Here is a 13,671-nt window from a genome sequence, read left to right as displayed (position 1 = left end):
ATGGTGAGGAGAATATGAGTGAGGTTGATGTTCTGGAGCATGTTGATATTATTGGAGCGGTGGTGTTGGAGTTGTTAAAATATATTGGGAAGGATAAATTCCGGGCGCCTGAAGGAATATTCCCAGGCTGTTCCACGAGGCGAGGGCGGAGATTGCTGAGCCTCTGGCAGGGATCTTTATGTCCTCGTTGTCCACGGGAATGGTACCGGAGAATTGGATGGAGGCGAATGTTGTCCCCTTGTTCAAAACACGGAGTAGGGATAGTCCGGGTAATCATAGACCAGTGAGCCTTCCGTCTGTGGTGGGAAAGCTGTTGGAAAAGATTCTCAGAGATAGGATCTCTGGGCATTTAGAGAATCATGGTCTGATCAGGGACAGTCAGAATGGCTTTCTGAAGGGCAGATCGTGTCTAACAAGCCTGATAGAGTTCTTTGAGGAGGTGACCAGGCATATAGATGAGGGTACTGCAGTGGATGTGATCTATATGGATTTTAGTAAGGCATTTGACAAGGTTCCACACGGTTGGCTTATTCAGAAAGTCAGAAGGCATGAGATCCAGGGATGTTTGGCCGGGATTGACTTGCCTGCAGAAGGCAGAGGGTCGTGCTTGAGGGAGAACATTCAGATTGGAGGATTGTGACGAGTGGTGTCCCACAAGGATCTGTTCTGGGATCTCTACTTTTCGTGATTTTTATTAACAACCTGGATGTGAGGATAGAAGTGTAGCTTGGCAAGTTTGCAGACCACACAAAGGTTGGTGGTGCTGTAGATAGTGTAGAGGATTGTAAAAGATTGCAGAGAGACATTGATAGGGTGCAGAAGTGGGGTGAGAAGTGGCAGATGGAGTTCAACCCGGAGAAGTGTGAGGTGGTACACTTTGAAAGGACAAACTCCAATGCAGAGTACAAAGTAAATGGCAGGACAAAGCAAAAAGTATCAAATACTGGTCTTAAGATGTTGTACTTAAATGCACGCAGCATAAGGAATAAGGTAAATGATCTTGTTGTACAGCTGCAGATTGGCAGGGATGATATTGTGGCCATCACCGAGACCTAGCTAAAGGATGCATGTCTCTGGGAGCTGAAGGTCCAAGGATACACGGTCTATCGGAAGGATATGAAGATAGGCGGGGGGGGGGGGGGGAATCGCTTTATTGGTAAGAAATGATATTAAATAATTAGAAAGTGGTGATATAGGATCGGAAGGTGCAGAATCTTTATGGGTTGAGCTAAGAAATAGCAGGTGTAAAAGGACCCTGATGGCAGTTATTTATAGGCCTCCAAACAGCTGCAGGGATGTGGACTACAAATTACAACTGGAAATAGAGAAGGCTTGTCAGAAGGGCAGTGTCATGATAATTGTGGGGGATTTTAACATGCGAGTAGATTAGGGAAATCAGGTCAGCACTGGATCTCAAGAGAGCGAATTTGTAGAATGTCTGCGAGATGGCTTTTTAGAACAGCCTGTTGTTGAGCCCACTAGGGGATCGGCTGTACTGGAATGGGTATAGTGTAATGAACCGGAGGTGATTGGAGAGATTGAGGTGAAAGAACCCTTAGGAGACCGTGATCATAACATGATTGAGTTCACTGTGAAATTTGAAACAGAGAAGCCGAAATCTGATGTGTCGGTATTTTAGTGGAGTAAAGGAAATTACAGTGGCATGAGAGAGGAACTGGCCAAAGTTGACTGGAAAGAGACACTGGCGGGGAAGACAGCAGAGCAGCAGTGGCTGGAGTTTATGCGAGAAATGAGGAATGTGCAAGACAGGTATATTCCAAAAAAGAAGAAATTTTCGAATGGAAAAAGGATGCAACTGTGGTTGACAAGAGAAGTCAAAGCCAACGTTAAAGCAAAAGAGAGGACATACAAGGAAGCAAAAATTAGTGGGAAGAGAGAGGATTGGGAAGTTTTTAAAACTTTACAAAAGGAAACCAAGAAGGTCATTAAGAGAGAAAAGATTAACTATGAAAGGAAGCTAGCAAATAATATCGAAGAGGATACTAAAAGCATTTTCAAGCATATAAAGAGTAAAAGACAGGTGAGAGTAGAGATAGGACCGATAAAAATGATGCTCGATAAATTGTAATGGGAGATGAGGAGATGGCAGAGGAACTGAACAAGTATTTTGCATCATTCTTCACCGAGGAAGACAGCAGTATACCGGACACTCAAGGGTGGCAGGGAAGAGAAGTGTGCTCAGTCACAATTACGACAGAGAAATTACTCAAGAAGCTGAATAAGCTAAAGGTAGATAAATCTCCTGGACCAGATGGAATGCACCCTTGTGTTCTGAAGGAAGCAGCTGTAGGAATTTGCGGGAAGTAGCTGTAGGAATTTGCGGAGGCATTACCGATGATATTTCAAAAGTCGATAGTTTCTGGCATGGTTCCGGAGGACTGGAAGATTGCAAATGTCACTCAGCTATTTAAAAAGGGGGCAAGGAAGCAAAAAGGAAATTATAGACCTGTTAGCTTGACATCCATGGTTGGGAAGTTGTTGGAGTTGATTGTCAAGGACAAGGTTACAGAGTACCTGGAGGCATATGACAAGATAGGCAGAACTCAGCATGGATTCCTTAAAGGAAAATCCTGCCTGACAAACCCATTACAATTTTTTGAGGAAATTACCAGTAGGCTAGACAAGGGAGATGCAGTGGATGTTGTATATTTAGATTTTCAGAAGGCTTTCGACAAGGTGCCACACATGAGGCTACTTAACAAGATGAGAGCCCATGGAATTACGGGAAAGTTACATACGTGGATAGAGCGTTGACTGATTGGCAGGAGCCAGAGAGTGGGAATAAAGGGATCCTATTCTGCTTGGCTGCCTTGTTACCAGTGGTGTTCCGCAGGGATCAGCGTTGGGGCCGCTTCTTTTTACATTGTACATCAACGATTTAGATTATGGAATAGATGGCTTTGTGGCTAAGTTTGCTGACGATACGAAGATGGGTGGAGGGGCCGGGAGTGCTGAGGAAACGGAGAGTCTGCAGAGAGACTTGGATAGATTGGAAGAATGGGTAGAGAAGTGGTAAAATGAAGTACAATGTTGGAAAGTGTATGGTTATGCACTTTGGCAGCAAAATAACCGAGCAGATTATTATTTAAATGGGCAAAGAATTCAAAGTTCTGAGATGCAACGGCACTTGGGAGTCCTCGTACAGGATACCCTTAAAGTTAACCTCCAGGTTGAGTCAGTAGTGAAGAAGGCGAATGCAATGTAGGCATTCATTTCCAGAGGAATAGAGTATAGGAGCAGGGATGTGATGTTGAGGCTGTATAAGCCGCTGGTGAGACCTCACTTGGAGAACTGTGGGCAGTTTTGGTCTCCTTATTTAAGAAAGGATGTGCTGACGTTGGAGAGGGTACAGAGAAGATTCACTAGAATGATTCCGGGAATGAGAGTGTTAACATATGAGGAACGTTTGTCCGCTCTTGGACTGTAGTCCTTGGAGTTTAGAAGAATGAGGGGAGACCTCATAGAAACATTTCGAATGTTAAAAGGCATGGACAGCGTGGATGTGGCAAAGTTGTTTCCCATGATGGAGTCTAGTACGAGAGGGCATGACTTAAGGATTGAAGGGCGCCCTTTCAGAACAGAAATGCGAAGAATTTTTTTTCGTCAGAGGGTGGTGAATCTATGGAATTTGTTACCACGGGCAGCAGTGGAGGCCAAGTCATTGGGTGTATTTAAGGCAGAGATTGATAGGTATCTGAGTAGCCAGGGCATCAAAGGTTATGGTGAGAAGGCAGGGGAGTGGGACTAAATAGGAGAAAATGGATCAGCTCATGATAAAATGGCGGAGCAGGCTCGATGGGCCGAATGGCCTACTTCTGCTCCTTGGTCTTATGGTCTTATGGACATTTGGTAGTGTGGAGGAGCAGAGGGTTCTGGGCTACATGTCCACAGATTCCTGAAAGTTGCCTCACAGGTGGATAGGGTAGTTAAGATAGCTTATGGCGTGTTAGCTTTCATAAGTCGAGGGATAGGTTTTAAGAGTCGCGATGCAATGATGCAGCTCTATAAAACTCTGGTTCGAACACACTTGGAGTACTGTGTCCAGATCTGGTCGCCTCACTATAAGAAGGATGTGGAAGCATTGGAAAGGGTACAGAGGAGATTTACCAGGATGCTGCCTGGTTTGGAGAGTATGCATTATATTCAGAGATTAATGGAGCTAGGGCTTTACTCTTTGGATAGAAGAAGGATGAGAGGAGACATGATTGAGGAGTACAAGATAATAAGAGGAATAGATAGAGTGGACAGCCAGCACCTCTTCTCCAGGGCACCACTGCTCAATACAAGAGGACAGGGTTTTAAGGTAAGGGGTGGGAAGTTCAAAAGGGATATTAGAGGAAGGGTTTTTACTCAGAGAGTGGTTGGTGCGTGGAATGCACTGCCGGAATCGGTGGTGGAGGCAGATACACTACTGAAGTTTAAGAGATTACTAGACAGGTATATGGAGGAATTTAATGTGCGGGCTTATATGAGAGGCAGGGTTTGAGGGTCGGCACAACATTGTTGACCGAAGAGCCTGTACTGTGCTGTACTATTCTATGTTCGTTTCTTTTAGTACGCTAGAATGCATTCCATCAGGAGAAAGGGACTTCTCTATCTTCAGGCCCAAAAGTTTACTTAGCACTACCTCTGTAATGATAACTATTGTATCGATGTCCTTTTCTGCCATTGCATCTATCACATCTCTCTTTGGAATTTTAGAGGTATCTTCCACCATGAATACTGACACAATATAGTAATTCAAAGCCTCTGCCATTTCGACATTGCTCAATATGAATTCCCCTTCTCGTCCGCAAAGGGACGTGTGTTCACTTTAGCCACTGTATTCGCTTGATATTATTTATAATTTTACTATCTATCTTTTTTTGTGCTGTTCTATTTTGATAATCTGTCTTCCCTTTATTCATTGCTCATTTCCTGATTCTTTGTTGCTTTTTAAAATTTTCTCAAACTTCCAGTTTCTCATTTGTCTTGACGACTTTGTATGCACGAAGGACTAGTTTAATACCTTTATTTGTTTAGTTATCCAGGGCTAGCTCTCACCACCATTATTGTCCTTGCCTTTCAGTGGAATATACTTCGTTGAGCTCCGTGAAAAATCTCTTTGAATGTTTCCCACTATTCCTTAACCATCTCACCACATAGCCTGTGTTCCCAGTCTACACGAGCCAAGTCCTGCTTCATCCCATTGTTCAGGGATAATATACTGGTTTTAAATCGAACTATTGCACCTTTCCTGGCCATTGGATGGAAACATGGAAACCCTATAACACAGTACAAGCCGTTTGGCCCACAAAGTTGTGCCGAAATGTCCATACCTTAGAAATTACTAGGCTTACCCATAGCCCTGTATTTTTCTGAGTTCCATGTTCCTATGCAAAAGTCTCTTAAAAGACCATATCGTATCCGCCTGAACCACCGTTTCCGGCAGCCCATTCCAAGCACTCACCACTCTCTGAGTAAAAAAAAACTCACCCTTGATATCTCCTCTGTTCCTAGTCCCCAGCAAATTAAACCTGTGTCCTCTTGTGGCAACCATTTCTGCCCTGAGGGAAAAAATACCTCTGACTATCCATAGGATCAATGCCTCTCATCATCCGAGTTCAATCAACCTTTTTTTTCCATAAGGCATGCTCCCCAATCCAGGCAAAATCATTGCAAATCTCCTTAGCACTATTTCTATGTCTTCCACATTCTTCCTGTAGTGAGGCTACCAGAACTGGGTACAGTACTCCATGTGGTGTCTGAGCAGGGCCCTATATAGTTGCAACATTACCCCTAAGCTCCACTTCACAATTATCTGGGTTGAACACCATCTGCCACTTCTCAGCCCAGTTTTGCAATGTCCCACTTTAACCTCCGACCGCCCTCCACACTATCCACAACACCTCTAACCTTTGTATCATCAGCAAGACACGACTCATCCTTGACAAAGCCATGCTGACTATTCCTAATTGTATTACGCCTTTCCAAATATTCATAAATGCTGCCTCTCAGGATGTTCTCCATCAACGTACTAACGACTGAAGTAAGACACCCTGAATTATCATTTCCTGGGCTATACCTACTCCCCTTTTTGTCTAAATGAAAAAAAATCCGCAACCCTCCTGTCCTGTGGAACCTGTCCCGTCCCCATTGATGATTGAAAGACCATAGTTAGAGCCCTAACAATTTCCTTCCTCGCCTCTCACAGTAGCCTGGCCTACATTTCATCTGGTACCGGCGACTTATCTAACTTGATACTTTCCAAAACCTCCAGTCAATCCTCTTAATATCTAGAACATGCGCAAGCTTTTCAGCACCAAAATCATTTTCCATATTGAATACTTAAGTAAAGTATGCATTAAGTTGCTCTGCTATTTCCTCTTGTTCCATGCACACTTTCCCACTGTCGCACTTGATAGGTCCCAATCTTTCATGTCGTATCCTCCTGCTCTTCACATACTTTTGGAATGCCTTGCGGTTTTCCTTAATCCTGCCAGATAAGACCTTCTCGTGGCCCTTCCTGGCTCTCCTAGTTTCATTTAAGCTGCTTCCTGTTAGCCTTATAATCTTCCAGATCTCTAACATTACCTAGCTCTATGAAACATTCGGAAGTTTTTCTTTTTTGTTGACTAGATTTATTGCAGCCTTTGTACTCCGTGGTTCCTGTACGCTACCGTAACTCCCCTGTCTCATCGGAACGTCCCTATGCAGAACTGCAGACAAATATACGCTGAACATTTGCAACATTTCTTCCGTACTTTTCCCTGAGAACAGTTGTCCAGTTTAAGCTTCCATTTCCCTGCCCGATACCCTCATAATTCCCCTTACTCCAATTAAACGCTTTTCTAACGTGTCTGTTGCTATCCCTCTCCAATGCTATTGTAAAGGAGGTAGAATTATGATCACTATCTCCAAATCCTGTCCCACTGTGCGATCTGACACCTGACTAGGTTCATTTCCCCATAAAATCATGTACACTGTCTCCTCTTGTAGGCTTATCTACATTTTGTGTCAAGAAACTTTCCTGAACACACCTAACAAACTCCACCCCATCTAAACCCCTTGCTCTAGGGAGATGCCAATCGATATTTGGGAAATTAAAATCTCCCATTACGGCAACTCTGTTATTATTACCTCACTCTTGATCTTGTACGTCCACACTGCCGGAGCTGTCTTTGCATGCTAGCGCAGGCAGGTGAGTATCCCTCTACGATACTGTCCCGCCGGCTACCCTCGCCTGATTTAGATTTCCTGTCGAGGCGGTGCACCATTGTGTTGCTGACATTGCATGCAAACAGCTACTGCGTGTATTTGGTTAGAGCTGAGTGTCCAAAGGTGAGGTTAAAAGACACCATATTCCCCATCATCAGAGGCGCTGCATGTCCCTGATCTCCATATACCCACATCACAATTAATTATTAACCTGAAGCTATAATCAATATTCAGGTTTGTTCTTTGTTCTTCAGATCACAGGGAGATAAGGTTGGCAAATGGGAAGAATCCTTGCCAGGGAAGACTTGAGGTTTTCTTTAACGGAACATGGGGAACAGTTTGCTCTGACTCATTTGGCATGGAAAATGCACAAGTCGTTTGCTCCCAGCTCAACTGCGGCTCGGCAAAATTAATAGAAAACACCGCTGCATTTGGAGAAGGGAATGGACCGATCTGGATGGATGACGTGAGATGTCGGTTGGGTGACTCACTTTTATGGCAATGCCCATCTTCAGCATGGGGCCAACACAACTGCAAACACGAGGAGGATGTTGCGATTATTTGTTCAGGTAATTATACAGTCATAGCGTTATAAACTGTGAAACAGGCCTATCGGTCCACCTACCCGTGCAGAGCTCTTAATCTTCCAAGGACTTCTCGTCCCTGCACCACAGATTTTCATTTTGCTCCCATCCACGGACCTACCCAAATCTATCTTAAACTTTGAAACAAATCTGCTTCCACCAGTTCCGCAGGCAGGTCTTTCCACCCTCTTACCACACTCTGAGTGAAGTAATATCCCCTCGTATTTCCTTTAAAGTCCTCACCTTTTACCCTTAAACCACGATATGGATTTCTAGTCCCCCAAAGCTACAATGGAAAAAGCCTACTTGAATGTATCTTATCGAATCCACCCAGAGTGGTGAATATTTTAACAAATCTCGCCTCATTCTTCTACATTCTAGCGTATAAAGATCGACCTTAATTAATTAATTACTATAAACATAATGACCAGCATTTGGAATATTACACTGAAATGATGAGTTGAATTTCTTTTACAGAAATATGGCCATCGAATCTGCTAATTGAGGAGTTTCAGAAGGAGAAGACAATAAACCCATTTCCAAAAGCCTCAAGTAATTACTGATATTTTAATTATTCAAAATAGGCAACATGTATACATTTTTTTTCTCTCGTTTCTTGTTTTAAGGCGTTTTCTCTGTTCCTGGTTTCAGAAGGATGCTGACTTTTCCTCACATAATTTCACTTTTCCGTTGTCATCACCCTTTTTGTCGTGTCAGTGCAAGGGAACATTTAAGTACAATGTAAGCCTTGCGATGGTCAAATTCGCTGCTATAGCAAAGCAATGGAACAAACTTGCTGAAGGCTTTTTCATCAAAAGTACGAGATAGACTACATTTAGAGATTATCGGCACGTTAAACTGCAGAAGGACCGAAATGTGTGTGCCAGACATTACCGGCGCATGGCTCAGTTGTCAATAAAACAATTCAGCGTTAAATACAAATGCCATAATGGTGTCATTACAAATCCTGTTGAATTTTATGCTTAATTCTGAATTTCAGCGTGACAGGACAATATAAGATATTGCATACCTGTATGCATATTTGTTATCAAGAAGAAGATTGATTCGACTTGTATACCGAATGAAAGATTGACAGAGCGGATATACATAATTGTATCAAACGCGTTGATCATCCTCATTATTGACGAATGCATCCAGGAACAATTAGCATCCCAAAATATTAAACACGTGACTCGGCGGAATCGGTTGAGAGGGAGAAGTGGGTACATAACACTTGCAGTACAAGTTAGTTCTCAAATAAGAACTTGGGCGTCTTTTGTTTCAGACCTGCGGCTCGTGGCGGGGTTTGATAATTGCTCTGGAAGAATTGAAGTTTTCTTCAGTGGGACGTGGGGAACGGTCTGTGATGATTCATGGGACAGACACGATGCTGCTGTCGTCTGTCGCCAATTAAACTGTGGGGATCCAGTCCTGGCTTCCGGGGGGATGCTATTCCCCCCTGGAAACGGCACTATTTGGATGGACGAGGTCAAATGCAAAGGGAGTGAGAATTTTCTGTGGGATTGCCAATTTTCTGCATTGCATCGTCATGACTGTGGGCAGAAAGAAACCGTCGGAGTGATATGTTCTGGTCAGTGATCAAATTATGTTGTTACTTTTCGACAATTCCGCTTATTTTCTCGTTATGCGCTTCCGTGCTGCTCCTGACAAAATATATTTAAATTTGTTTAACGTCTTCGAATGGGTATCACAAAATTAACCTTTCCAGCATTGTTTGTCCTAGTCCTCAGTTGCTTGTGCCGTTCGACATCTATGTTCAGCACAATTATCTTTCTCTGCATGTCTGCTTTATTTATTTGAGCATTAATTTCCCTTGGACCCGATGTTTTACATCCAACTTTCAATCTTCCTACCTCTTAAAATGTTACACACTATTCACGCCCCTGTGTTGGTGGTGGTATTCGAATTGAAATCTTCACATGACTTCGAACTCCCGGCAACAAGCCTGGGTGAGATAAGCATTTATACACCTTTATCTGCACTGAGCAGTACTTATAAGTTTACGTTTAATATCATGATGTTCAGAATTTACATCAAATCCTGACAAAAGCATGGACATGTCACTTAATGCAGACGGCCAATTTCTTAATGCAGACTGCCAATTTTTATCTGCTCTCATAGCTGAATCCGTGATTTAATGAAAAGCATGGTTTGTAATATTGATTTCCTGGGAGATACAGCACGCTCAGAATCATTACTGGCCCAAGAAGACCGCGCCACCCAATTACAGTCAGGTGACAAATTCGCCTAATAACCCTTACATCTTTGGAAAGTCGGAGGAAACCCACGCTGTCAGGGGGAGTAGGTACAATTCACTTTCAGACTGCATTGGAATTGAACCGAGGTTTCCGACGCTATGCGCTTCCGTGCTGCTCCTGACAAAATATATTTAAATTTGCTTAACGTCTTTCTTTCAGACCATCAGCCACATTCTCCTACTTTTCCTAATCTGAAAGCCTTCATTTACGCCATCCCTTTCATTCTCGGTTCTCTTCTGGTCATCGTTTCTCTCTACCTGATCAAAAGCCAACGAAGACAGTTCCAGAATGGTTGGTAAATCTATTATCATAAACCTTGATGAATAACTGTAAGCTAATTTAACATGCATCATGTTGATTCCTTGCAATATGGTATGCTCACCAAGAATTGAGAGTTCATAAACACAAATAGACTCTAAGTGGCTGTCTAGAATACTCAGGACTCAACTACTTAGGCGTGCATTGTAAATGTACTTTTCCTTGGTAAGATGAACCAGAAAATACAAGTTGGCGCTGCAGTGCAGCTTGAAGGGTACTGCTGAATGCTGCGTATGTAAGGCGAAATGATGCTGTCAGGCTTATCTGCTCGCTAGATCGACGGAAGAAACAGCACATGGAAGTAACGCGGAGGATGTTGCAGAAATAAACACATTCTGAGAATTGGGATGACATTATTATTGAACTCACAGCATTACGGCGCAGTACAGGCCCTTCTGCGTCCGATGTTGTGCCGACAATTTAACATACTCCAATTTCGATATACCCCAGCCCGCCCACCAAGTCCTCCACTTTTTTCTATCACCTGTATGTTTATTTAATTGGTTTGTGGGTGTCCCTCATGTATCTGCCTCCACCACCACACGTAGCAAGACGTATGACTTGCCACTTTGTGTGTAAAAAAAAATGTGCCCTATACTTCCTTCCAGTCACCTTCAAATTATGTTCTCTCGTATTTCCCATTTCTGGTCTGGGATAAATACCCACTTTATCGAATTTATCTATACCTCTTATCATTTTGCATACCTCCAACAAGCCACTTCTTATCGTCATTCACTACAGAGAGAAAACACTAGTTCACTTACCCAGTGTTTAGCAGACAATTCTGAATACTGTTGTATGTTGCAGATTGTCTGCTTAACAGAGAGCAGTTAGTACAGACAAATATTTCATTATGGTTGAGATGATGTAAGCATTGTTGGTTCACTGAGAAAGGATCCTGGACTTTGGAACTTCTGCAGATGAATTTGATGAAGGCACAGACGATGTAGCTAGATTTATTACTAATTCTATAACTCAAAGGAGGATTGCGAAGTATGTCCCCTCTCACCCGCCGCCCCCCCCCCCACTCTGCTGGATGTAAAGAAAAAGAGGACAATAGCAGTTTAAATTTCTGTCCGTCCTGTTCACCGGATACATTTCCCATTTTTGGTATTTCAGACGATAAGAAGTCACGGCATTCTACACACAAGTTTGCTGAGCCGTTTTATGAGGAGATCGCCATTCAGGAGACTGGGCCTGGAGTCGGTAATTGTATTGAAACAGTATGCATCTGTTCTCTTTCAGTGTGAGAGAATTATTTTTTTTTATTAAATACAGGTTTTTCTTTCAACAGGAGAGTCGCAATCCATTAGCTCAGCAGATAAATTAGAATATTATGTGGACGGTGATTTGCATGGCTACCAAATTGAAAACATGGAAGGTAAGTTCGCTAAAATTTTACCCCACAATAGTCTGATCAGAAGTTAGCGAAATAAGTCATGGTCTCCGAATCAGACGTAAAGACATTACAACATTATAACTGGAATGAAATCAATCAACTGCAGACAGAAGAAATTTGAATGAGAATACCATAACACATTGGGGCAGATGTTAGCCTTTCTTCTCTTCCAGTATACTACCAAAAGAAGTATTGAAAATAACGGGAAATCTAATCATTTTGACAATACCTACAAAAACAAAGAACAACAAGGAACCACAATAAAGCTGAGGCAATATTTCAGATCGAAACAGCTTCATCAGGAATATATCAATCGAAATACAGACGTTTTTGCACGCAAATCTTATCAACACGCATACAATGCGATCACGTTTTCTTTCAAAGATGTACGTATTAACTATTTCTGTTATTGAGGCTTTTATCTCTGATGCTTTATCGTAGACTTTGAAATGCTATTACTTTCCTCAAACACACAAATAAAACTCATTACAATGGATAATATATTTAAAGATATGACCGAAGAAACTATCCCTGCCTCCTTTGGAGAATGCATAATAAAGAGGCTGCCAGAAATGCATCGTCATATTAACCGAGTCTGGTAAGAAGGACTGTAAGAACAAAATGTGTTCGTTCAACGGCGGTATACTCGCTACATATCCCGTTAACTTCAGCCGTAGTCAACTGAACGGGTCATAGAACTCGGATCAGTGCAACAGACGAACGTCTGGCTCACGATGCTATGCCAAACTAGTTAAATTACTGATTCGGCTTCCAGCATAAATGTCCCAAAGAACACTAGTCACTTACCCCGTGACGCGTTAAAAGACCAGCAGAAATAGAAAACTCTTTGGAGTCCGGTATTCCTACTCACTAATACTATTTATTTAATAACTACGTAATAATGTGATATAAATGCAGATATATCAAACAGGTTAGAAATAGTATATACAGCTATAGGTCTGGAAATATAGACACTAAGCTTCCTCAAGCCCAGGTGTAAATGGATGCAGTGTTACGGTGATGAGTAAAGTTCAGTTCAGTTCGTGGTATTGAGTTGAGTAGTGATGGAGAGAGAGAGGTGTCTGGTTCTTCAATTGAACTGATGCCGTCGATCTTTCCGTTGTCCTCCGAGTTCCTTTAGAAGTCACCCACAGTGACCATAACAAAGTGGACCATTCTTCTGTGGTCGAATTATCAACCCAGGCGAGGGAAGATACACAAATAACTCCCCACTGGTCACACCCTTTTCAGTCTGGGAGAGCCACTGATCAATCCGCCTCATTGATCCTTAAAAACCCACCTTTTCTGTGGGCACAACAAAGCTCACTCAGTGTCCAAAACCACGTGTCTGTGTGTCCCTTATCTGACCTTCTATTTACCTTACCATGCTGCACACCAGTTGTCTACCAAGTAGCTCCTCCCTTCTCTCTCTGTAAGAAGTTCGAAGCCGCCAGTGACCTTGCAGAAGTGTAAACATGCTGCAGAGAAACCATAACACCAACTCAAAGCAGTCTTCGTCTCTCTCCCTTCATAACAAAGTGTCTGTGTGGACACCTCTCTCGCTCTCTTTTTTAAAAGCACAGTTCACAGGGATAATTCAAGATCCCGTCACACGGCCTTCCTTTTCGAAAATGAAATTTAACGAAGGAAACATTTTTAGTTTAACTGTAGATTACAACGTTTAAATCAATACTCGTATAATCATCAGATAGAAACCATAGAAACTACAGTACAGAAACATGCCTTTTGGCCCTTCTTGGCTGTGCCAAACCATTTTCTGCCTAGTCCCACTGACCTGCACACGGACCATATCCCGCCATACACCTCCCATCCAAGTATCTGTCCAATTTATTCTTAAATGTTAAAAAAAGAA

At 42.6% G+C, this 13,671-nt stretch overlaps 2 protein-coding genes across 2 annotated transcripts in view; both read left to right on the top strand.

Annotated features, from left to right (window-relative positions):
- LOC134345052 (deleted in malignant brain tumors 1 protein-like) overlaps positions 1-9,401 on the top strand; it is a 33,975-nt gene extending 24,574 nt beyond the window's left edge. Inside the window, exons 6-7 of the mRNA XM_063045186.1 lie at positions 7,473-7,787; positions 9,088-9,401. Of these exons, the coding sequence (XP_062901256.1) occupies positions 7,473-7,787; positions 9,088-9,401 (629 nt within the window). The remainder of the gene's footprint in view (positions 1-7,472; positions 7,788-9,087) is intronic.
- A 778-nt stretch (positions 9,402-10,179) lies between these two features.
- The window catches only part of LOC134345051 (deleted in malignant brain tumors 1 protein-like), an 82,430-nt gene continuing 78,938 nt past the window's right edge, over positions 10,180-13,671 (top strand). The window contains exons 1-3 of the mRNA XM_063045184.1: positions 10,180-10,372; positions 11,519-11,605; positions 11,694-11,780. Of these exons, the coding sequence (XP_062901254.1) occupies positions 10,180-10,372; positions 11,519-11,605; positions 11,694-11,780 (367 nt within the window). The remainder of the gene's footprint in view (positions 10,373-11,518; positions 11,606-11,693; positions 11,781-13,671) is intronic.

Source organism: Mobula hypostoma, chromosome 4 (genome assembly GCF_963921235.1).
Source record: "Mobula hypostoma chromosome 4, sMobHyp1.1, whole genome shotgun sequence".
Lineage (NCBI taxonomy): Eukaryota > Metazoa > Chordata > Chondrichthyes > Myliobatiformes > Myliobatidae > Mobula > Mobula hypostoma.
Note: the sequence above shows the minus strand (reverse complement) of the source record. Positions and strands in the feature narration are given on the sequence as shown.